The sequence below is a fragment of the Ambystoma mexicanum genome, chromosome 11 (genome assembly GCF_040938575.1).
Source record: "Ambystoma mexicanum isolate Mex_15411 chromosome 11, UKY_AmexF1_1, whole genome shotgun sequence".
NCBI lineage: Eukaryota > Metazoa > Chordata > Amphibia > Caudata > Ambystomatidae > Ambystoma > Ambystoma mexicanum.
The window spans coordinates 936,227,342-936,253,552 of record NC_090934.1 but is presented as its reverse complement, the minus strand read 5'-3'; the positions used below and the strand labels follow the sequence as shown (position 1 = coordinate 936,253,552).

Genomic DNA, 26,211 nt, shown 5'->3' with positions numbered 1-26,211 from the left:
GGAGATTTCATGTCGGTGGGACTTGGCAAAGGATTCATCTGGTAAAGCAGTTTGTGGAATGGATACCTGTTCTGATGTAAGATGAACTACACGCCACGTCGCTTCAACCTTACAGCGGATTGCACTCTCGTCTGCTTATATGGTGTGATGTGCCCCACACTGTGGGCTTGAAGTGTCGTATATAAATGAGGTTACAGCCTCATATATATGGTGTCAATGAATTTATATATATTTAAATTAATTTATATGGTGTGAATGTATTGGTAAGGCCTTATTCGCCTGCAAGATTTCTTGATGATGTGCTTCAGATGCATTGCTTTCAGATTAATCTACTACACAACGGAAGTGTTCAGTCAAAGCAATTGTTATATGGTGTGATTTCTGACAGTGCAATATCAAGCATAGTCATTCATAGAACATAGCACCTAGGTGGCTGAGAGTACCTTCATAAAGCAATGTATTCCAACAGCCAAGAATACTTTGAAAACAAATATATTGTGCAACACCTTATGAACACCACATCAACAGTCCATGGTATTGGGTGAAGTAGATTGTGAATGCACACCATACATTCTTATATGGGGTGCTTTTAGAGTTAGTTTCGGCCGTTTAAGTGCGGGCTGCAGTAAAGCATGCACACAAAAAAAACCATCCAAGCGATATTTTGATCATACAAAATGGCTGAAGGTCACTCGCTCTGAAGACTCGGTAGCTGCTTGGAGGGATGGGTTTGCTATAAAGACACCCTAACGAGCCATGTATTTGAACATGTGTGTAGCCCGAATGTTCAGTAAACAGAAATTATTTCGAATCTTCTCCCAGACCACTGTGAAATGGAGTTTCTTGGTATAAATGATGAGACGATAATTAGCTTTTTGATTTTGAAGAAGGCTCACATTGTGTTTAGAAACCCTCTGTTTGCCTTGGCACTGTACTGATGCTGTAGGGGAGATTCTATTAGTGGTCTGATGGTTGGGAGAAGTTGAGGCTGTAGAAAATGGGTGGGAGAGGGGGCTGGCAGAAACGAACTGTTGCATGTGATCTTAGAAGCGGGCATGACGCTGCCTTGGACCAGAGCAGACACTCACCGTATCTTCTGCAGCTGCGGTGGTGTGCAGAGTTAAATGGAAGGGTTTCCAATGCTCTTTGAGAGGCGCGTAATAAAACGTTAGGATTTTTATTATAATTGGGTTGTGTTTTTGCCCCACATGCTTATGACTGGGTTAAGTGAGTATTGTAAAACAGTATGATTTAGTGGAAATGTGGCTTTCTGACATGAGATTGATGCAAGTTTACCCACTTGGCTTTGCAGGTCAGTTTCTCCCTTGATCACCCTGTATAACCAGCTACTTGAGTAGCTGCACTACGGAACTGCATTCCTCACATCTGGTCTATGCTGGCTATCGGAAGAGTAATGACTGAGCATTTCGCCTTACCTGACTGATGAACAGCTTTAGACATGAATTCAGGAAGTAATTATAATGTACGCTCTCAAACGTGTGGTTGGTGGCTGTTGCTATCAAAATAACAGAGAATGAGTTTGCAAGCATTTATTTAGAACATGTCTCTATATGTAGGTACAGGGACTCGCCATGAAGCATCGAGATTCACTATCAAGTCTAACGGAATAAACGGTCCGTACATGGCTGCCATTGTGGGCATATCTGCAAATTTCGAATGCTCCACAGCATTAAAATGACAATTTCTACTGGCAAAAATTAAAATGCCAACTTTAGTGGCCTCTATTCACCCTAGTGCTACTGCAGGCAGATTTCGTATCGCCTCCTGCCTCTGCTCAAGTGGCTGCTGCCTAAATACCCGAGCAGCTCAAGTGTATCAATTGTGTTACAAAATGGAGATCAGTGACAGCATGGTTGGTTTTTAAATGTGCTTTTTTTATTGCAGTTGGTTTAAACCTTTACAAAAAGAAACCAATCAGATCATAAATCACAACATACATTGATCGAAAAAGAATAAAGCTAATAAAATCAAAATTATTTACATATGAAAGTAAAAAAGGATTTGAAAAGAAACTGAGACCTAAAGAACAAATATCAAAGTATAAACGTAATCTTAAAAATAGAATACATAGAAATCTCATGAGCGATAACCAATGGTGTCAGTGACTCTCCAAATTGAGACTTTTAATGAATCCCGAAAGGGCCAATCCCTCATTGATTTTATGAATGTCCAAACAGCGCTTCCATACCAGCTCTTCATTATACAGTTCACATGCAAGGGCACCAGAAATGTTGCTCTTAGGCTCTCTAATGGCACACACTCTAGAACCAAATGCCTTTATAATCTCCAGATTATTCATACAGAACCTACAACCAGCTGCTTCCACCAGAATTAGTGACCTCCTTGCTTGGATTTCCCTGGTGGGTTAGATTCCACCGTGCCCAGAGTATAATTCCTCTATAGAATCTGTTTGGGAATTGAAGCAATATCTTCTACTTCTGTGCTCATGCTTAAAGTGACTCAAGGAAGGATAAGCATGAAAATCCTCGGTGGACTGAATCCAGTCAAGGTCAAATGGGGCTCGTGTAGCCTTCATAGGATTCTCAATCAAGGTCTACAATGTCATTAAGGACCTGTACTGATATTTCCCTTTAGGAAATTAGTGCCCGGGAGTATTTCAGATTACTTCCCATTAGATGGTACACGGTATTCGGGATTGGAGCCTTGATTTTTTTAATAAAGTGAGACAAGCCCATTGTACCCGTGCCCTGAGGGAGACCATACCTAATTCAAAACGATAGCAGATAAGGTCACAGCATTCGGGACCCCCAGTAGTCTCCTCCAAATTAGTCCCTCAATTCTCTGGTTTTATATACTTTATCAGACTTTAGTTGTAGGCCATAAATCAATTTCGGGACTATTTTACCTTAAAAAACATCACTGCAGGTTTGAGAGAAAATCTTCAGAACTTAATCTATTTTGACAATCTGGGCTTCCAGTAACTTTGCCTTTTGAACCAGGGGCTCAGTGACTATTTTGGACACCTTGTACGCAGAGAAATTGAAGCCCAGATATCAGACGGACTGAGAGCTTCAGAGGCATACCTCCAACATAACCCACGGGCCCGATAGTCTTCTCCCTCGCTTTTCTGAAGGAAAGGATCTTGGTTTTATTAGGATCGCCGAAATATTTTGGTTATATTTAGGTGTTATTCTTACGGCCTTTAGGCCCCGGGGTTCGAGATCTTACATTTAGTGATCAGATGTTGGATGATGTCTAAATGCGGATCCCAGATTGCTCTTCCTGTTGAATTAGTAGCCATCACAGTGACAATCTTGGGAGGCCCAAACCTTTCCTCATAAAACTGTAGCCATTCCTGTTCGGAGATTGTATTGAGCTGAGAGATTACATAGTTAGGATGTTGCCCATTTACTAGATGCCAAAAGCCACTAATCTCAGTGTTAATCGGGACCCCCAACATCATTGCAGCGTTTCGTTATAGGATATGGTGTTTCATTAATTTGCAGTCGTTTTTATAGGACTGCCTGGCCTTCCTAGTTAGCTCCCTACCGATGGCCTTATCTGAATTAGTGCGTTGGATAAGTTTCACTTCCCTCCTCAGATTTCCTTTACTTCAGCTAACTCAGCATTATAACAATGGATATGCCTCACAGGTCCTTTCCCCTTATTCCCCCCCTCCCTGCAGCTGGCCCAGTAACCAATAGGTCGACAAATGTCTGGAACTCGTTCACATTAAAGTTATTAATCTTCCATTCACAAGTGGATAGATTAAGTACAAGTTTTACTTTAGAGTTCAGTTGGCGGATGTTTTAATCTGTTCATCTAACAGCATTGTCTGGCACATTGGCGGTCATTCAGGGGTGTAGCTGCAATTGTCTGAGGCATAGCGTCCAGTCAAACAGCGCTGTTGAAATGGAATGATCGCTCTAATCATTTCTCAGTACAGCAAATGACCGGCAAAGTTTCATTAGGAAAGGGTCAACATAGATGTAATCAAGGAGGGAGAAACTATTGTCTCTATGCCACGTGTGCCACTCCGCATCAGAGTGGTGGTCAACCTTCCTTCCCAATAAGGGTTGTAGCCCCCGTTCCACCCCCCCAAGCCTGCATGCCACTTTTGGCCAGGTATCTCTTCCCTGAGTGACCAATCAATATCTCATCAGAGTCCCACCCATGATGTTGCAAATCAGTCTGCATTCAGATCCCCTGTGACAATGATTTTCCCATTCAAATATCTCCCAAACCACTCCTCAATAGCATGGCATACCCTATCCACAAAAAGGTCCACTTGTTCAATGCCCCTGTGCCATTAAATGTTAATTAGAATCTTGGTCGCCCTGTTTGCAGTGCAGAAATCCACTCCCAGAGCACCAAAAGACAGATTTACAATTTCTGACCTACTAAGACCCAGGGAGGGTTCAACTGCAATCAGAAGGCCGCCCCCTAGTACTGACATTGGTTGTGAGCGAAAACATTATAGCCATCCAAAATGGGCACAGAGGTCAGTCAAGTCTCTTGTAAGCAGATACATTTTGCAAGTCTTAGATTATTCATACAGGACATATTCGAGAAGAGGTGAGAGTTGCCACAGGTATTCCAAGATTTTAAACCTAGCGGCACCCCCTCCTGGGCAACACAAGTACCAACTACCTTTTTCACAGGACCAATTTTTGCCATAAGGAGGAGATTAGAGGCCCAATCCATATCTATTCCGCCCCCCCCCCGCACCCCACCTTCCTCCCCCACCTTTGTCCCTCTGGACCATTTTCACTGGTAATTGATTGTTGCACAGTAATTTGTACATTACTGCTAGCGGACAGGCCTTCCTTCTCACCATCCATCGATTGTAGTTCAAATCCCAGGTTAAGTAGGGCTTCACTTTGTGTTTGGATAAAATCCCTTACAAGAGGAGAGGTCAGGTAATTGGTACTTGTACCCACATGTTCTCTCTCAGGGAAGGAAACCCTCACAATGGTGTTCAAAGTTTCGAAACAATAGTTTCGAAATGTCAATAGTTCCGACACAAAAGTACCAAAAAAAAAGTTCTGAATGTATTTTTTTTATAATAAAGGGTTTATTTTAATTTCGTATTGTAAAATAAGTGTTTAAAAAAAAAGGGGGGTTTGGGAGGGGGCCCATCAAAAAAAAACTTTTGGCATTCGAAACTTTGACTGTCGAAACTATCACTAGGAACCCCTCACAATGTCAGCTGAAGCCCCCAAGGTCAGAGAGGGAATAACAGAGGAAATGGATAGAATATTGGGGCGATTTAAGGCAGATCTGGTGGTCTGGCTCCAGAGTGCTATGGATTTTAATTCGGTAGGACCCATTGCCATTGCCTTTCTCTATCAGCCCAAGACCCACTGGTCCTCTGTAGTTAACTGAATTACCACCACTTTGCATGCTCCCCAAAGTCCCTCGAGGCCCAACAAACTGGCAAGATCTCTGGTGGGGTAGTGTAGTCGCTGTAACGGGTCCTTCAACCCCGCAGAGACACAGAGATAATTGGACTCAGATGGTATGTCCACCAGATCTTTCGGGAACCTCGATTTACCACTTCCACACCCAACACCCACATTGGTCAGACTAGGAGCCATATTAGGAGTAAATGGTGAGTCTTCAGGGGTACCCCACACCCCCCACATACCTTGGGGTGCTTGTCGATTTACTAAGTCAACCTGTCTTTCCCAGTTGAGGTTCAATTGGGGCTGTTTCTGCACCTCCATATCACCAAGGGGCAAGGGCTTTCCCACCCTGTCCTTTTGGAGTAGCAATGCTGATGTAGATGCCCCCTCATATGGATATGGCCTCCAAATAGATTCAATGCGGTTGAGAATTACCCCAGGTGGGTGGACCTCCACAGTTATCCCACCCAATGGTATGGAAGGAAGGGGCATGGCATGCTGATCACTTGGCCCCAGAGCAAAATCCCCACCTTTGAGACCATGCCCTCAGAGTCAGCCCTTCTGTTCCCCAGATTACAAAAAGAAGGGGTCGGGGGAGCAAGGGCTTCAAAGGCTCTCCCAGGGTCGATTTTCTTTTTTTTTTTTTTTTTTTTCCCCCCCCTGACCAGCCCGGTGTATTGTAATCCGTTTGGACCATGGAATCAGCCACCTTAATTTTAAGCGGAGGCTCGCGGTGCAAGGGTCCATGCCCAGGAACCGGGGACAATCTGGTACGGAATAGGGTTCAATGGGTGGCTCTAATGGACTGAATACTTTCTTTTTCCTTTTTTTTTTTTTTTTTTTTTTTTCTCCCCTCTTGCCCACGGTTGGTGTTTCAGCAGTTTCCCTTTCGAGGCATTGGTAGTTTTGTGGATAGTAGAGGGACCACCCAGGGCAGGTGGTAGATCTGCATCACATCCGATTTATTTATTTTAATTTCATTATCCCCCGCCCCCATTTAATCCCACACCCCTAGATGGATCATTAGTAAGGTGAACTCTGGGGGCGGGAGAGCTAGCTGGAATACTACGCTCAACAGACTCCATATCCGGCATAAGAATGTCAGGATCATTTACAAAAGCATTATCATTCAATTACATCTGTAACATCACTGAACAAAATTGGTGGTGGATACTGCCCACCCCCAATACAGCCTCTGCCTCCTTAGACCCATGGGCATGTTGGCCAAACCGAACTTCGGCCCCAATCTCCTTGTTTGATCGTGACATCAGCCAACATGGCATTTGCAGATTTTAACTCTGCCCAGATATTATCATAGAGGTAGACTAATGAGCGCAGCATCATATTTATTGCACATACTGTAGGGTGAGTCAAGCGGATGCGCTCATCAATCTCCCTCAGGGTATAGTGGAGGGCCGATGAGTCATTCTGGACCCCCCCCCCCCCAGAGCCCACCAAGGGTGAAGATTGCAAAGGGCACACCTGATAGCCTCTGGGCGCAACACCATTCAACAGATCGACCAGGGGGTGTAGGTGAGTCCAGGGTAGATGCCTCACATGGTGGTTGTGTCACACTTTCAATAGGATTATAAATCAAATTACGACCAGAATTCCATATACAAACATGCTCATGATCCCCAGAGTCCAAAGAGCCAGAGCAGGCGGGAATAGCTTCCCGTGCATAGCAGCACTGCATTGGAATGCCCTGCCACCACCCCTAAGAGCTGAAGTTTCTCACCTAGCATTCCGTAAGTTGCTGAAAACTATGCTCTTCAACTAAAACTCATCCAAGACAGAAACCCTACTCATTCTCATGTTGTAGCTAATATCTGAATACGTATAGAATGCAAAGAGAATGTAACACAAACTCAAAGTAACTGTACTCCTGATATGTTGTCCATCACATGTATAACTTTTTTCGTAACTAAGTTCTGCCACAAGCAACAGTGCCGCAATGCCTTTGGGCTGCATGTGCGTTATATAAATGTAAAAATAAATGAATAATTGTATTGGTTAGCCTCCAGTTCTTCCTCCGCTTGGTCAGCAAGTTCTATAATGCTAATGTCCGTGAAGTCCTCGAGTCCACAGAAATTAGGCTGTGAGGACATAACCAAATGATACAATATTGCTTTACCTTTCATAGCTGGAAAGGTTTTGATTTGCGTGCTAGTAGTGGCAGGTTTGATAAAATGGTGGTCCATAATCCGTTGCCTGGGAATAGGTGTAGAACCCGGGGTGGACTTTGGTGTCCTGTGCGAGGATGTCTGGATATGTAGCACCCAACTTGCCCGCATCCGTTTGTCAACGTACTGGCCTTCAGCTTGAATAGAGTTGTTTAGTAAGTGTAATCTGCACTGGAGGGGGTCCGTCCACTGGTGTTGCTCCATAAGTTGGGGGTGGCTCCCTAGCAATTCTCCATTAGTTCTAGTATGCTCATTATCTGCCATCAGTTCTTGAGTTGCTAGGTCCAGTTTGGCCACGCTATGTATCGCGGACCACATAGTTTGTTGGGCTAAGTCATTTGTCCCGGCAGGGTAAGAACTTTGAAGTAGAGAAAAATAAGGCTGATACCCAATCCTGGGTTAAATCCTAGGGCAAAGGGAGTGACCAAATGACCACACCGTGCAGTCCCTAGGCACAACGTAGTAAGGTTTCCAAACACAAGTAACTTAGAGATAGGGGATAGAAGTTAGAGCCACTCTATCCTTACACCTTGAATTGGCTCCTGAAGGCCTGGGTCAAAGGGAGAAGCCAAAAGGCGACGCCCCGTAGTCCCCAGGCACTAAATGAATGGTTTACAGCTCAGTCCCGCAGCTAGCTGTGGAGAAATTAAATACCAGGGGCTTTCAAGATTAGGTGCACTAACAGAGGAGAGTCAAAAGTTCGTTTGAAATTTGGGAGTTAGTTAGAAGTTGGGAGTTAATTAGAAGTTGGGTTGGGAGTTAGGTGCCGTCTGAATGCGGCTAATACAACTAACTGCAAATAACTACTTCCGACTCTGCTCTGCGAGCGCACGGAGTATATATTGGTTCCTCCTACAGGCCAGCATAAACAGTGAAAACAGCTTTCCTCCACCAGCACAAAGGCAGCGTCCTGCAAATAACTGCTCCCGACTTGGCTCTTGACTTAAATATGCTTTGTTTTTGTCCTCGCTGTTGATCTCGTGTTCCTGTTTTGTTGGGGTAGGCTTTAGCTGTGCAGAAACCTGGTATTACGCTGATCACAAAAGGCTATTCCTGCAAATTACTTGCAGGCCTTGGAAAGAAGAGGAACCCACTGGGAGCACCTGGAATGGTCTCCAGCGCCGGCCCCCCCACATCCCCCCCCGTCACCAGCCCCCACGTCGTCTACATGAACAATATTTACTTAAATTGTGCTAATTTGCTATTGTTTAATCATTGTATGGCCCATTACTAATCTGCATAGCTGAACATTAAAACAAAAAACGCAGTGCGTTAAGGCTTCTGCTTTGCACACAATGTTTGTTCTCCAAGTTTCAATGTTCAATTGTCAAACTTGCTGCAATTATGTGATGTGTAGGTCAGTTATTACACATGGATCTAATTGTGTGGTTTAGAATGTCTTGTTCACAAACTCATGGTACTCGTGAGAGCTGTTGCTTAAGGCGACTTGCAAACGTGGTAATTAACATCCCGGTGCTCCCTTGGGATGCTGATCAATTTTTTTTTTTTTTTTTACTTTTTTTTTTTGTTTAAACTGGAGAAGATTTGCATTGAGTGCGTGCGAATTCTCAAAGGGAGACCCGACTGGCACAAGAATAGAAATGGGACTTTGTCCTGTTTCTACTTCTCTGAATTTAAGTGGATATGATATGGTATTGATAACATGCCTGTACACAAGTGTTTCTAAGCGTGACAAGGCAAGGAGGGGGAAACAAAGGGAAGACAAAATAACGATTTTACTAGGCCTGGTTATTCAGATCGCGCAGATGCAGGGAGATGCAAAGGAGGTGGAATGCTTGTAAATTGTGAGGGGGGCTAAGTGTACTTGGTGGTATGCGAATACAGTGGGTTTTGGCTGAGTCCAGGTCCAGCATGTGGTGGTTGGGACTAGGCTGGATATGCTGTTTAGAACCTGTAACCAGCCCTAAAGATACGGGTTGTATCGCCCACTTTTAATCCCAAAAATAGGCAAATACTCCCCCAAAAAGCAAAATGGGGAGTAGTAATACTTCCAACAAAAAATAGAAAACGGACAAGTAGAACCTTCTGCCGCTGCTTTTACCCACAAAGTTCAATGGGTATGTTTGGACCAGTAGTGCACGTAGTACCAAAGGAATAAGTTAACATGTATTTTTTTTTTGTGCATGAATAACTAGGTACAAAGAAATGATTATTACAAAAACATTTCTTTTTCCAGTTAAAACTTTTTTTTTCTCATTGAAAAATACACTCATGGGAATTGGACTTAGATTTGTACTCCTTTTTTTTTTTTTTTTTTTTTTTTTTTTAAAGAAGCATTTTACTCCCAACTTGGGAAGTAACATGCTGTTACTTATCTGGAGCACTGCCTGTAACCTGTTTAATAGTCTTCAAAAATGTGTATCTGAGAATTAAGGCTTGTACTGAGTACTTGTAAAGTTGGCTTACCTGCCAAGTGCAAGGCAAGTCTTTTCAAGATTTTACATATGCCATTTGGCAAGCAAATGGAATGTTATAGCTTGCTTAACCTACACCTTCAAATGAAGCTAGCTCAATAACAAGGATATTTTACTTTTTGCTTTTTTATACATGTGTGCCTAGACTGGTGGAAGATGTTGTATAAAGTACATACCTTAGGTTTTCAGGACCCAAAACTCGGAGCGAAATGACCAGCTAGGAGGGTTTTGAATTTTTTTTTTTTGTTTTATGGGTCAAAATTCCACTTGGGTTACACAATGCATTTTAGCTGAAGAAGCTATGAACTGTGAACCATTTCTCGTTCCTTGTGCATACCTGTCAGTGACTGGAGCTATTACTTGCTAAGCAATTAAATGAACTGTGTGTTTTTAGCAGAAATGTGAACTCAATTTGGCACTCAGTTTTTACCATCCAGGAACTTGGGGAGAAGAGTGCTTGAAGTATCATGTGTGCATTGTTCTTTTGGAACTAGTAGTATACAGTTTAATAATAACTAGGACCCTGTAAATCCATGTGTAGTAAGCTAGAAACCCGTAAATCCATGTGTAGTTTATTTTCAAGTTCCAGATTTCTGAGAAGTTGTTAAATACTTTGTATTGGTAATACAACAGGTCCGAGAATGCTTGAAATGTCATGAGGCCTTGCCCATGAAAATTGAATGTCCTAGAGATCATGTATTATGTGATGGGTACCTATGAATTATCTCTTAAGCAAAGAATCTTTCCTTTCATGACCTGGAGCCAACATCTGATGACGCTTAAGGGGGAGGATTCTAGTCTCAAGAGAATATCTAACTACCACCCACTTCAAGACCGTTAGGAAGAGTGTTTATGCTCAACCTCACGCTCTATGTTCAAGTGGACCAGGGGACCTACCCATCCTTGTGTTAGGCAGAGAACATGGTGGAGTTGACTGGCCTGCATGCTCTGGATCTCAGTGCTACGCTACTAGCCTTTCTAGAGAGAGCAGTGTTTGGAAATGCATCATGGGCAAAATGTCACATCCGATGCAATGAGCAGTCTCCCATAGTTAAGATCATGCAGAGGCTCTGCAAACATATCTAGTTACTAGCGGAGCACACCTTTTGAAGTTATCTAGTTACTAGCGGAGCACACCTTTTGAAGTAATATTACAGGCTTCTGGGACCGCCTTAAGATTCAGACACCTTGGAGGATGTCTCTGATTCATTCTTCGGGACGCTACCATTGTTTTAGCTGGCCCGAGAACTACTGGATGGTTAATGCTAGTTTTTTCACAGGTAACCTAAAGTTGGGGGGGAATTTGGTCTTTGTTTTCAGTTTGGAATATATAGGACTATTGTTTACAAATAGTCGTGTAACACGCATGAGTTTGCTAGCTGCGTTTTACTGCAAACGCGGGGGGGGACCACCTGCACCCCCTTCCACTCCCTCTCACATACCCCCCATACCTAAACCCATACCCCATGCACATATTTGCTGTAAAATCTATACAGTGAAATTGGATTTGATTAAAGTGGCCAGAGAGGAAAAGGGGGTAATTTCCAATAGTCTGCCAACAGAATTGGTAACAAGATCCTTTGTATAATTGGGTCATGCACTCTGGGCTAGCAATCTGTTATTCTGGTTGTCATTTATACCATGTTAACATTGTTTTTAGGACTTTAAAAAAAAATTCTGACTTCTGCTTGAATGAATTTTATTCTGGTTTTTTTTTAGTCCCAAACCAAAGTGATGCACAACTTCTGATTTGGGTATTCAGCAGACACACATGGGCATGTTAAAGGTCTTTTCCTCCCGTGCCAGGTTCTGATGCAGTGCCTGACCTTTCTGCAATTCTGAGCTGCTGTACCCAGTCTTGTACTGACATCCTCTTCCACTCCTTGCCCACCCCGTCTCCAAAATGATCAAAGGGTTTCTGGTCACATTTATCCCATGGGGGATTTTTTTTTATCCTTCTTTGATCTAAATTAGTCTTATCGAAGTAGACTAAAGCACTCTTAGCAAACCAAGAGCACTCTTATTGTGTTAAAGTAAACTGCCTTCCACTTTAATGGATGCTTTTAATTGCTCCCTCTGCCATAGTCCATCCCTTCCATAAACCTGATCTCATTACTTGCGCTCAGCTTGACATATTAAGTAGAATGGGGGGAGTTGTTTTACTGTATCGCTTGTCATGTTTTAAGACATTGTTCATGGGGGGGCTTAAAATCCTTTTTGGATCACACTGCATCGCGGTGAGGCATGACACTGATTTTCAAATCCCTCTCGAGTCTCCTCTGTTACACAGATTAAATCTGATCAAATCCTGATAACAAGAATTCTGCTGAACGATTCTTCCATGCTTAATTTGTTAATCGGTTACAAACACCCCCCCCCCCCCAAATCCACCCCCCACTGGCCGCACCAATAAGATTTGGATTGATAATATTGCTGACATTATTGCAACTGTACCTTTAAAAGAACCAAATTCCAACGTGGCGATTTTATTTTTAATCTATGGTTAATGACGCCTGCATCCCCCCCCCCTCACCCATGCATATAAAATGTTTGAAAATCTGAAGACTTTAGTTCCCCAGCCACTGATTGCAGCAGTCACAAACCTATCCCTTCACCCCACCCCTATTATTATTGTGCCATTTGATATGACGTATTGTTTGATCTAGGGTGACCGGACTAGCAATCCACAGAAGCGGGTATGCTCCTGGTGGCTTTTGGCACCTTTCTTTAAACTAATCCTAAACCCTGTGTTCCGACCAGCTGACCTCTTTGCCTCAGATTTATGATCTAGTTGATGCATACCTAACCGAAGCCATCAACGAAATTGTGCCTTTCCCATCTATAAAGCAAAGCTCCAAGTCTGAAGCATTAAATGGTGTACTGTGAAAATCAATGAAACGATTGGAAATGGCTTTGTAATTCTAACATTCAAAAAGTACAATATCGTACACATCCTTTAACTCCTTCAACCGTCGGCCCAAAATATATTATTTCCAGAGGATTTACTGCTTCTTTGATTGGTTGTTGGATGTCCTGCTTGATCTATCTTTAAAATTACTTGTTATATGCTTCCCCAAATGTTAGTAAAACCCCTATATACTTTCAGCTATGCAAACACTTGCTGTGTTTTTCTCCCAGAAAATCAGTATGTTAAGTACTGATGTGACGTTTTATGAGGCCACCTTTGTTCATAATGTGTCTGCTTCTTTTAAAGAATAGTATTGCCCTTGAGTGACATTTTATCTCAAAATGATCTCTAGCGATGAGTCTGCTCCCCTGCCCGGGTTAGGGGAAGCTCACCTTGTACCTGGCCCAGAATTTGTGTTTTGCAACATAAAACTGACCTTTTTGTTTCTTAGGTTAAGGATGACCCACCAGATTAGCCAGTTTTTACTGCTTTATGGAGGGGAAGGGTATGTGCATACTGCCTTTTTTGGGGTAGGTGGGGTGACAATCTGTATGTCTGCTTAATGGTACCCCTGCTACAAGGATGCAGTCTGAGCATCCAGGGAGGGAGAAAGGGCAGCAGTCCGAGGGCGATCTGGTTGGATTATTTTTCCACTAGAGAGAATATGGTACTTTGATTACACAAAATTGTTCTTGTGGGTATTGGGAGTTTTTTTACCGTATCAGTGGGGGGCATACAGTCTCTTGTTTTCTGTCTGAGTAGGCTGTCTGTTGGCTGAGTCATTTTTGGAATACCCAGACAAGTGATAAATGCCACCTCTTTGAATGTCTTTATGCTTGAATTTGATGAGTTTAGCGTGGCATTTCTTTTGTAGAGGGACTAAGCTGTGCTGTGTAAATCTAGTTAGGATTGCAATCCTTCTGTAAGGGGTTGGCTAGATTTAGTCAATATTTGGATCTCGTGAAAGGTGCTAGAGTAAGAATGTTTAAAACTGAAATGGTCTGCTTGTTACACAACTGATGTTTAAGACCTTGTGGGTAAAAAGGATGTTTAAATTGCATGTTCATGAAATGGTTTTTGCAGTCTTTAATCCTGATTGTCAATTCTAATGTTGCCTTTGGATATTGGAAAAATCTTCTACCACGCTTTAGGTAGAAATACCTATCGAATGAGGTACATTAGCAGTTGTGCATCTAACCCTGAGATTCAAAAGAAAGGGACTCTTGCACCACTGGCCAGAGTAGCCTAAAATCCATTTGGTGCTTTTCATTACAAACTCATCGCAGGATATTTAAATGTCCCTTTTTGGTCCAGGAACTGCTTTAACATGCTTTTAAAAGCATGAGCAATAAACCGTACCAGCAGTAACCTTTTAGTATTGAGCCAACAGAGAAGTTGCTGTCATATTATGGGATATTATATAGAAGCCTTGTCCTGGGGTTCTGTCTCAAGCCTCATCACACTGCTTGATCTTGTGCCCTGTGGAGCATGGAATAGTTTGTGAATTTTCAGTATTGGCTGTACAAGCAGGGTTTCTCGACACCAGTTTGCCGTTGAATTCGGAATGATTTGGGCATTGTATTGAATTATGTAAACTGGGGGCATCAACAAGTATGTAGTTGTAACTATATAGTTCTGATTTTTTTTGGGGGGATTTTTTTTTTGTAGGGGATCAGATGGATTTGGTTAATATTTTGATATGGGTTTGATTTTTAAAGTAGTTAAAACAAACTTCTTGCTTGTTTCCTCATCCTGATCTGTCGGGTGAGTGGAGAGTTGTGACTACAAGGACATAACATGCAAAAGTCTGAAAAGATGACTACCAATTATGTTGGTTTTTGTGGGGTAAACATTTTTTAAAATGGCTCTCCTAAATTAAACCTAAATAGATCTCCAACAAAACTACACCTTTTCTCAGTGTACATACTGTGAAGAGTGCAGGTGTGGACGGAAAGGCGTGCCCAAGTGAAAGTATTGGCAGAGGATTGAATAGCCAGTCCTTTTTTAAATTATGTAAAAAAAATTAGTTGCACTGTTGCATGACACTCACCTGATATGCACGTTTGGTTGCACAAAGTTAACCTGCAAGTGGCTGGGGAGACCCAGTCCAAGAGAATAGACATAATAACCTTACACTGTATGTTGGCTAGAAAGTGTTTGCTCATTGGTGAAAATGGACTGGTTTCAATGTTGGGAAAGGGCATATTCAGCCATTAAGTCCTGCTCTTACTATGTTGAACGGTTTTCTGCCTTATTGATCAGACTTTGGTATCATTAGCTTTTGTTGTCCCCAGGCTGTGAAATGGCCACTAAATAAGTTAAAACAATGTTGCATTTAATTGTTAATTATGCTTTTCAGTGCATAATTACTTTTGTCTCCATTTTTTCAGTTATGAATTGCCCTTCTGTGAAAGAACATTCTTTGTTTAGTAAATAGGTGTACGATACAACTCTAATAGAAAAGCCATTTTCTAAGTTGAATACCCCGAAGGTGCGGACTAGATTGTGGAGCCTACATTTAATTGTATACATGTTATGTCATTACGTTTTTCGGTAAGGGTAGGGGTCACTTTACCTTTGTAACCAGACTCATGTCTGCAAGTTTCCTGGAGGGAGGTGATCTGATGCTCCGGTTATTTGTTGCAGTGAGAATATTTCCAATGATAAACCATGGATGACGAAGACAGCCAGGAGGAGCTGATAAACAGGAACGCAGCACTAGGGAAAGGAAAAAAGTCTGCGCTGGTCATCAGTGATGAAGGTATGAATCCTTGCCGATGCTGCTGTTGTAAATGCGTGACCTCTTACACTGTAACCCTGTTTTTAAACATCTTTCTATTGTAACTCAACGCCTTCTTAACCTTGATTGCTTTTCATCTTTCTCCAGTGCTGCCCCTCCGTTTCTGGCCCATACAACAGACCTGTCAAACTGCTTAACCTTTGGCTTTGTAAATTCATATAAAGTGTCCCTGCAGCTGTGTTTTATTTTAGTCTTCCAGCCGAGTTAGGAATAGTCTGAGATTATCTAGCAGAATGTGGTTGATCTTGTCCTGATCTTTGACACGGGACACAGCGGTTTTTGTTTTGTTTAATGGCAGATCTGTGATTAAACCACCTCTATTTTGTTTTGATGGTCGCCCTTTTTCCTTCACACCGTTTGCTACATTATAAAGTGGTAACTTAGTAACTGTACAAAGCTACAGCCATTATTGGATTTGAAAACTCATTTTGCGTAGCCACGTAAGATCTAGCCTTCTCACACCTATAAACTAAGAACTTCTATAACACCCTGCATGGGTCAGAAAATGTGCATTCGCCACTATCAATTGGAGAGTAAGAAATCGTGTGTGGAATTCAGGTGGCAACTGACCTCTTATGGCTAGATAGTAGCTAGCAATTTACCCCTCACCCTACCTATGGGAATATTAAAGTGGGTTTGATACAGCGTACACTCATCATGGTCTGGGGATCCAAGCTATTTACCAGACAACTATCCCTAAAAATGGAAAGGAATTGCAAGACCCACTGAAAACTAAGCCCTTCATATCCGTATTGAACGACAAAGGGGTCTAGAGCTCTATACAATTCCTATCCAAGTCAACCTTTTTACTCATGTCTAACAAAGTATTAAACTACAGCATTTGCAGTGACCTTCCCTGAATGTAGGCACCACTTACTGGAGCTCTTACTCTTTCATATTTTCAATCTAGAGCATTTTGTATAAATGTAACTAACAAAACCCATTTGTGTATATATACACACTTGAAAATAATTGATATAACAGAACTGTGTAACTGTATCACACTTGGTCACCTGGGAAGCAAATTTCGTACTGGGAATGGCTGCATCTTCTCCCCCCTACCCCCCTCCCCTACGGCCCCTTGTATGGGTCGTCCACCCTTGCATCTCCAGCCATTTTTATCTCCAAACCCAGGATGGACTTAATATCGCCCATAAATGAATGCGAGCGCTGTGGTTTTGGAGTGGTGGTTCCTAATGGTAAATCAATGAGTGACGAAAGTTGCAAACCATATGGTTAAGATCTTTTACAGCTTAACATGATTGTTTGAATTTTCGCCAACATTGATACCTTGGTAATAAAGATGACATAACTTAACCTGGACTTCAGTTTCCAAATGCTTTAAACTCTCGAACTTAGTTTGCTTACTGCACATTGGCATGATGAGTCCCCTTATGAGCTGAAAATTCATTTGACTTTTTTTTTAAACAGCTAGCAATGGAACATGTAATTGCTTTACACTGTTACTGCTGTGTTTTATCGCCATGCATCCTTCTGGGTGTTTGCCATGCATGTAGGTGTTGCTTCTTAGGAAGGTTGGCATCTTTCCCACTGCAGGTGTGAACATTGAAATAATCTATTCTGTGAATACCTGATCCTTGTGGTCAGAGAAATGTGGCTAAGAAAGATATTTTTGCAGACTGCCAAGAATGCCAAATCACATGGGCTTCACTGCAGTACCAATGGCGAGGGTGCAAGTGCTCCTGTTTTGTGTCCAAACTTGAAACATGTCGGCGCTCGTGGAGAAGCCGTACTCTAGAAGTTCAGAAGCCATTCTGTGTATCACAGAAGGCTCAATCGGTTCCTTCAAATAATGTCTTAGATCTCCAGTTTCTATGCCTGCCACAGAAAAGGCTTTTTAAAACAGTCGCTCACTTTTTGCTCCAATCTGACTTCTGTTGCCCCATAGATGCCAGAGAGACTTTGGCACTCCGTGTCACCACCAAGGCCAGACTGGCAATCCTTCTTCACAGCATGTAATTTCATCCAATAAGAACACACCAGCTCCGACAGCTAGACTGCCTCGCTACATATTCAGAGCAACTTGGATGAGTTCAGTGCTGGTTGGTTGTTTTTTTCATTTGTAAAGCGCTTAAACCCTAAGGCATCAGGGTGCTGTTGGGATCCTATTAAATGATACATGTCAAGTCTGATTCCAGGCACTGGCTGTGTCAAATGTCTTGTGTCCTCTACATGGAGGCCCAAAAAAACACATCCAATGATTTGTCCAAAGAAAATAACTAAATGTTGGAAGCTATAGCGTTCACCCCCCCCCCCCCTACCCCGCTTCTGAAACCTTTAATTATAAACCATTTGGTTAAACCCTATTGCTACACAAGTCATTTGTGCCCTCTGATTTCTCAACACCCGCCCCTTCCCTGCACAGATTGGGCTTGAAATGGGTCACTTGTTCTTTCCAGCATGATCCCTTCATTGTGGGATCAGCACCTCGATTAATTTTTTTTTGTTAATCAGTCACTCTGTCCAGTTTGGAACACAGCACATCCCTTCAAAGGCCTCCCAATCTCCAATTTCCCATAGCCACTGGTGAGTGATGATTGACACTTGAAATGTGGTGCTGTGTGCATATGGTGAATTGAGGTGGCGAGTGCCTTTCTGTGCCCGACTAGTAATTTAAAATTATTACCCCTGCCTTCAAGTAAAATGAAATGTTATGACAAGAAATTAGGCTGTATGCCATGCTGTTTGCTTGACCTTCGACTCTGGTGTCCCATTGTTTGGAAACTTCCGCCAGATTTAGTTCTTTTTTTGTATTGGAGAAAACTGTAGAATACTACAGTGATGGTAGAGATTATTTAGAATGGTGTTCACCAACTTATTTTTTGTGGCGAAACTGGCAGTTGTATAGATAATATTGAACTTCAGTAGAAAGCGAACCATAAGGTTAGCAGTGGTCAGAATTGCAAAACATCCCTTTAGGACTTTTCAGCACAATCGTGTCGGAGGATATATTACCATGTCCAATTTTTGTTCAGAGTATTTTGAAATGTTTGTCTTGGGGTTATGGGTCCCAGGCCTTACCCTGCTGCTTGCCAGAATGCTCCATGCGGCAGAGAGGTTAGTGTTTCTTTTTCAATCTGAGCTACACAAGTATTGTTTCTCCAACTGTAGCTCTCTCTGATTCTAGCAGATTAATTAGTATTTTCTGTGCTATGTACAGGAGTTGAGTAAACTGTTAATGTCAAGCTTCATAAAAATGCTAAAGTTGGATCTTACTGGGAGTCACTACTTTAAAACGCCAAACTGGGTATCTACTCGATTATGCTTTCTGAGAAGATGCACTGCAGCACCTGGGCTGCTCATGTAGCAGCCTACAACACGCCAACGGATCATCACCCCACCACCTACCCATAGCGGTTAGAAGAGCCGTGTTAGTGTGCCGTATAATGTAACAACTGGGACCCATGTGAAATAAACCACCCCTCTCCCCCAACCCCGTGTAAGTCCAAAGCACCCAGAATATCAGGAGAAAAAGCATGGTGCAAATTTGAGCATCAACCCCTTGCAGGTTGCTAAGAGGTTGCCAAAAAAAGGTGCAGGTTGTGTGCTATACAAGAACCAGGTTTACTTCTGTAATGTCAAGCTTACAAATCATGCCAAGTAAGAAGGGTTAAGCCTACTAGAAATGCTGAACTAGGTGCCTGCAAGGACTGCCACATTCTTGGCAATTGTTACACTCCGCCATACTTGAATGTCAACCTGTTATTGTGTATGTGGATTTTATAATGGTTTGTGAATCTCTCCATCATGGGATCTTCATTAAAACTCACCTTTTTTATATGGCAGTGCCTCGGAAACATATTTTCATAAAGTATAGATTTAAAGACTCATAAATGTCCTTGTGTATTTTTTAAACCCTGCCAACTATCTAGTTTTTCTATATTTTTTTTTCTCAAAGCACTGTTTGAATGGATTGTGTCCTCCCACGTATTCCTCATCTTAGATATATCCTTACTTTCAGCTTTGCTGCTTCGGAAATTTTTTCTCTCTCCACCAGAGGGTGCTCCACTCGAGGCGACGGCGTCGATGTCCCTCAGCCGCATCCGTCGAGTGTCGACGTCATCGGTAGTATAAATGCCTAGAGCACGCCCGTTGGCCTCAGTTTCGTTTTTCTGTTGGCTTCACTTCGGATCGAAATAAAACAGCGCTTCAGTCATAAGCGATTATGTCGTCTCCTCGAACCCATCTACTCCGAAAACGGGGTTTAAGAAGTGTCTAAGGTGCGGCAGAAAAATGTCGCTGACCGACCCTCACCGTAACTGCCTCTGGTGTCTCGGATCCGAACATCGGATCGATGACTGCGGTTCGTGCCAATCCATGACCCACAAGGCCTTGAAAGAAAGACGAGGTAAACTGGCGGTGGGGAAGGAATCCTCGTAGTTTTCTTCGAGAGGGAAGAAAGACTCGGCTGAGTCTTCGGCAAAACACCATAAAAAAATCACGATCGAGGAGTAGATCAAGGAAGTCCTCTTCTTCGTCCAAAAAGGTGAAAAAGAGACGACACCGATCTCCTTCTTCCACGACTCCGGAGGAAGTTATTACTTGTCCAACAAAACACGACTCCCCTAAAAAGTGGCAAGCATTTAGTCCATGATGAAAATTTTTGAGAACGTGGCCCAGACCCCCTCAAAAATGTCTGTTGAAGGTCATGCCTCTAGTCACAAAAGTGACAGAGGAAGGTCTAAAACTAAGAAGTCCGACAAGCAATTGTCAGGTGTCTTCTAGGGACTCTTCCCAGACACCTAAAAAGACACTCTACGAAAAAGACTTTCGACGTCGATAAGTCATTGAAGACTTCAACGAAAACATCTTCGAAGCCTCTGTTGAAGGCTGTCGAGTATAAAAGGATGACGACCCAACAGAAAAGTCACGTCGAATATTTTATCGACGATCTTGAAGATTTCTTCGGCGCCGAGTGTTTCCAAGATTCCTTCAACGTCATTTGTAGTGCCTTCGAAAACATCGAAGAGTACCTCAACAACATTGAAGGTAACGGCCACGATTTCGACGCCATCAACGCTTCTGTCGACGTCTACACCAATTACAGGGTTGAAGCCTATTCCTGAGAAAGTATTTCACCCAGAAAGCACTCTGTTTTTTCCAAACTATGTCAGCTGTATATGGAGAAATGTCCTCAGAAAATGATGAGGCTGAAGAAGATGAACCTGAAGTTTCATCAGCAGGAGTAAAATATGGTACAAGAGAAGTTCCTGAGGAATTAATCGATCCTCAATCAAAAATGCAGGACTTGTATGAATGATTACAGTCTGCAAGTGGACTAGATACGTCCCCTGAATACGAATTTGAAAGACCAGATCCAGCAGAACATGCTGATTTAGGTTACAGAAAACTTATGAATAAAGTAACAGTTTATGGGATGGGGTAGGAATTCACCTGTAGATCAGGATGATGATATGACAGATATTTTGTCAGGAGGTCCTCAACCAGGTCCCATACTTCCTTTTCATATTGCCCTGCAAAGGAGCGTAAATGCTGCTTGGGAAAGACCGGAATCTATTCCAGCAGTGAATAAAAAAATGTTCCAAAATACAGACCTTGTAACTCTGACCCAGAGTATTTGAGTAAACATCCTTCTCCTGAGAGTCTGGTAGTTCAGGCAGCCACATCAACAAAAAATGATGCATACCCCACTATACCCCTTCATAGGGATGACAAGAAAATAGATACTTGGTCGAAAATATCTTTACATCAGGGAGCATGGCTCTGAAGTCTACCAATGTATCTTGTACATTGGCTAGATTTAATTATACTCTGTGGGACTGCATGTCAGCAGCAGCTCAACACATCCCGGAAGGAGAGGAACGTGATGGTTTCCTATCCATAATTAAGGATGGTAAGGAGGCTTCGGGAGACTGCCTCCAAGCAGGTTTGGATACTGCTGACAGTATCAGCAGGTCCATGGCGTCTAGCGCAGTGCTACACAGATTTGCGTGGCTAAGGAAGTCCGGTTTTGCACCAGATGTTCAATCTAGACTCCTTAACATGCCACTTGATGGTTCGAGGTTGTTTGGCAGCAAGGCAGATGAAAGTTTGGAGAAGCTGCAGACCTCCAAGGCTGTGGCAAAGTCACTTAGTGCCGCTATACGACAACCTCAGCAACGCCCCTACACAGGCTCCTCTTCCTGGAGCGGTCGTCCCTCTCATTTTTACTCCTCATTTGGGAGAGGAAGGGGACAGGCCAATCAAAGGGGGCAAAGAAAATTTCCTCGGGGCGAGGAAGAGGTGCTAGATCTGCCCCAGCAGCAGCATCTGTCCCTTCAGCCGCTGCTGGAGCTGCCGCAAAACCACTCTGAGATTTTGACTCACAAGACCCCAGTGGGAGGCAGGATCTCGCAGCATCTGAAAGAATGGCGGGGCATTACTTCAGATGTTTGGGCACTGGAAACAGTATCCCAAGGTTACTGCCTTCCTTTTCTAAAGAAACCTCAGAATCACCCACCGGAATACAACTCTACCAAAAATCCAGACCCGCTCCTGTTGCAGGAAGTTTTAACCCTGCTACAGAAAGGTGCAATAGAACATGTACCTGTATCGGAGAGGGACAAGGGTTGGTTTTCCTCCTTCCAAAGAAGGACAGAGGACTGAGACCCATCTTGGACTTGAGAAACAAGTTCCTCAGGAAGGACAAGTTCAAGATGGTCACTCTTTCTCAGATCCTTCAGGCTCTCCAACTTCAAGACTGGTTGGCATCATTGGACCTTCAGGATGCTTACTTTCATGTGCCAATCCATCTCAAGCACAGAGTACCTGAGGTTCGCGATTGGCAATTCTCACTATCAGTTTCGAGTTCTGCCTTTCGGGTTGACCTCCGCCCCAAGAGTTTTCACCAAGTTGATGGCGGTAGTGGCAGCGAGTCTCAGAAGAGGGGGGATTCATGTCTACCCCTATTTGGACGATTGGATGATCGGGGCACGTTCTCCAGAACAAGTCCAGGATCCAAGACTTGCCACTTTCTTCACAAACTAGGGTTTTCTCTGAATTTAAAAAAGTCAAACATGATACCATCACAGAAGCTCCAGTTTATAGGAGCAGTTTTGGATACTCGTTCGGGCAAAGCCTCGCCTCCCGAAGAGAGAGCTCACCACATTCTGCAGATGGTGACAAAATTCCAGAATGCCCAGTATCTACCGGCCTTCGATTTTCTCAGGTTGCTCGGCCTCATGGCATCCTGCATTTTTCTGGTGCCAGAGGCCAGATTGAGGATGAGATCCCTTCAATGGGCCCTCAGGACTCAATGGTCCCAATTTTCAGGGGAAATGACAGATCTCTTACAAGTTCCAACCAGAGTAGCTCAGGACCTACAATGGTGGGTTTACAAAGAACACATCCTCCAGGGACAATCTTTTTGGCAGCCATGGCCAGAGATCACTGTAGTGACGGACGCCTCACTCACTGGGTGGGGAGCCCACACCAACGATCTGACAATCAGCGGTCGTTGGTCTCCATCGGAGTCCAGACTACACATCAACCTTTTGGAGCTGAGGGCGATCAGACTAGCACTGAAGGCCTTCCTGCCCTCTGTACGGGGAAAGAATGTCCTGATCATGACGGACAACACAGTGGCCATGTACTATCTCAACAAGAGAGGAGTAGGGTCACTGCCACTGTGCAGAGAGGCAATGCAGCTCTGGTTCTGGGCAATACAAGAAGGGATCTCTCCATCTGCCATTCACCTAGCAGGAGAGCAAAACACAGCGGCGGACGCTCTTAGCAGGCATAGCACAGTCTCTCAGGAGTGGGAGATAGATTAGGAAGTCCTTATGGAGATAGCTCAGGAAGTCCTTATGGAGATCTTCGCCCTTTGGGAAACCCCTCAAGTGGATCTGTTTGCGACCATTATCAACAGGAAGTGCGAACTGTACTGCTCAAGGGAATTTCCCCCGAGAGGAACTCTAGGAGACGCATTTGTAGTAGAGTGGGAATTTCCTTTTCTATATGCGTTCCCTCCAGTCCCTGTGACCCCTCAGGTAATCAGGGGGGGTTGAGAAAGTTCAGGAAAGCCATGATCCTAATTTCCCTGGATTGGGCCAGGAGAACGTGGTACCCGGACCTTCTCGACATGTCCATCTGTCCTCCAATACGTCTTCCAAAAAGAGAGGATCTTCGCTCCCAAGAGGGAGGTCACGTTCTCCATCCAGAGGTCAACATACTCCACCTTCATGCATGGCTTCTGAGAGGTTGAGATACAAGGATTGGGACCTTCCGGAAGATGTTATGGAGGTGTTGCTTTCGGCCAGAAGGCCAGCAACAAAATCTTTGTACCTGTGTCGTTGGAATAAATTCAGTAACTGGTGCAGGGATAAGAATGTGGATCCTTTTGAATGTGACATTCCAATGGTATTATCTTTTCTATTACATTTAGCTAATCTGGGGCTCCAGGTTAAGACAATAAAGGGATATGCAGCAGCGCTATCTATCTTCAAGCGCTCATCAGAAGGATCTTATTTTAAGATACCCTTAATAAAAGAATTTCTAAAAGGTTTAAACAATGTTTTTCCACCAGTACCTTTTCAAGTTCCTGTGTGGGATTTAAATTTGGTACTTACATTTCTGGCATGTGCACCCTTTGAGCCTTTACATTCTTGTCCGTTAAGACTTCTTACATTAAAAACTATACTTTTAATTGCATTGACATCAGCCTGCAGAGTAAGTGAGTTGCAGGCACTTTCGAGTGGGTTTCCTCACACCATCTTTCATAAAGATAAAGTTGTCCTTCGAGTTAAACCATCTTTTCTGCCAAAAATAGTTTCAGACTTTCATCTGTCACAGAAAATAATTCTACCTGTGTTCTACCCTCCTCCTCACACATGTAATTAAGAGGAAAGACTGCATAGGCTAGATCCCAGAAGGGCTCTAAGCTTTTACATCTCAAGATTGTCAAAGATACGTCAGTGTGATCAACTTTTTGTGGGATACACTGGCCGTAAATTGGGATTAGCCGTAGCCAAACAAACATTATCAAGATGGATTATTTTAGCCATAACAGAGTGTTATAGGCTAGCCGGAAAAGATCCCCCTGAGGGCTTAAGAGCCCATTCAACTAGGGGCATAGCAACTTCAACAGCACTTAAGAGGGGTGTCCCTGTACAAGATATTTGTGCAGCAGCCACATGGTCATCCATGCATACTTTCATCGAACATTATGCTTTGGACTCAACTACATCTCAAGGAGGTTTATTTGCCAAATCTGTACTACATTCGGTACATGACTAAAAGGCATCTGTACTCCCGCCTCCAATACATAAACTGCTTTGGCAGTCTATCTAAGATGAGGAATACGTGGCAGGACACAATCCACTCTAAGAACAAGTTACTTACCAACTGTAACGTTCTTTCGATTGGATGTTGTTCCCACGTATTCCTCATCGACCCTCCCATCCTACCCCACCGTACAGTTTACGTGGTTTACACTCTACATTCTTTCAAGGCTTGGGTCAATAAGAGGCACGCCTTTGTTTATAATACATGGGCTCGGATACGAAAAAACAGAACTGAGGCCAACGGCGCGCTCAAGGCAGTTATACTACGGATGACGTCGAGGGACATCGACGCTCGAGTGGAGCGCCCTCTGGTGGAGAGAGAAATTTCCGAAGCAGCAAAGCTGAAGGTATGGATATATCTAAGATGAGGAATACGTGGGAGGAACATCCAATCGAAAGAACGTTACATTTGGTAAGTAACCAGTGGAAAACTCGACCAGGAAACAGCCACACATTAATTCGAAGTGACCTTTCCTTGTATAGAGAAACGTATATGGATGCCTATGACAGGCCTGGGGATTGGTCGCTCATGGCGGCAGCATCCCTGCACTCGCCAGTCAATGTTTAACTTTGACATTGGGATCTTCAGCGAAAATCCCACAGGTGAGCTGTTCATTGTTGCAGAGCTCTGCAATGTTGGCACCCCTCTACAGCGTCGGTCCAATGTCAGTGGTGTCCGACACTTCTGTCTCCATGCTAAGGGCTACATCAAGAAGACTACTAGCAGAAGTGACTGATATTTGCACAATTAAAAATATTTATTTGTCTGGACCATGCCCGATTTGAGGGGCCATTAGAGAGATGTATTCCCAAATGCTTGATGGACATACTTTTTTCAAATGAATTGCTAATTCACATCATTCTCCGTCCCCTTTCTTTGTTGACCTGAAACAAATATGGGTACTATTGCCCAGGAGACCAGTAATCTGGATGGTGAGAGTATCTCAGACTTCCTTTGTGAAATTGATCACTTACTATATTAGTTTTTGGAATCTGCAATTTTGTGAGGTTTGTCTGCTTTCTCCAAACTTTGCTTATTTGTAATGATGATTTAATTTGATAATTTGGCATTTTTTATATAGCGCTACGAACCCTCGGGTATCTGAGCGCTGCTTATTATTGCCCACGGTGTGTGGTGCTCATTTATCAACCTCGGAAGGATGAAAGGCTGAGTTTGGCCCTGCCGGGATTTGAAC

At 43.3% G+C, this 26,211-nt stretch overlaps 1 protein-coding gene across 4 annotated transcripts in view; it reads left to right on the top strand.

The window, feature by feature from the left end:
- Positions 1-26,211, top strand: part of PHRF1 (PHD and ring finger domains 1) — a 1,334,933-nt gene that overhangs the window by 84,587 nt on the left and 1,224,135 nt on the right. For all 4 annotated transcript variants that reach the window (XM_069624056.1, XM_069624055.1, XM_069624053.1 and 1 more), the window contains exon 2: positions 15,560-15,674. In XM_069624056.1, coding sequence (XP_069480157.1) covers positions 15,584-15,674 — 91 coding nt within the window. In that variant the 5' untranslated portion in view covers positions 15,560-15,583. The remainder of the gene's footprint in view (positions 1-15,559; positions 15,675-26,211) is intronic.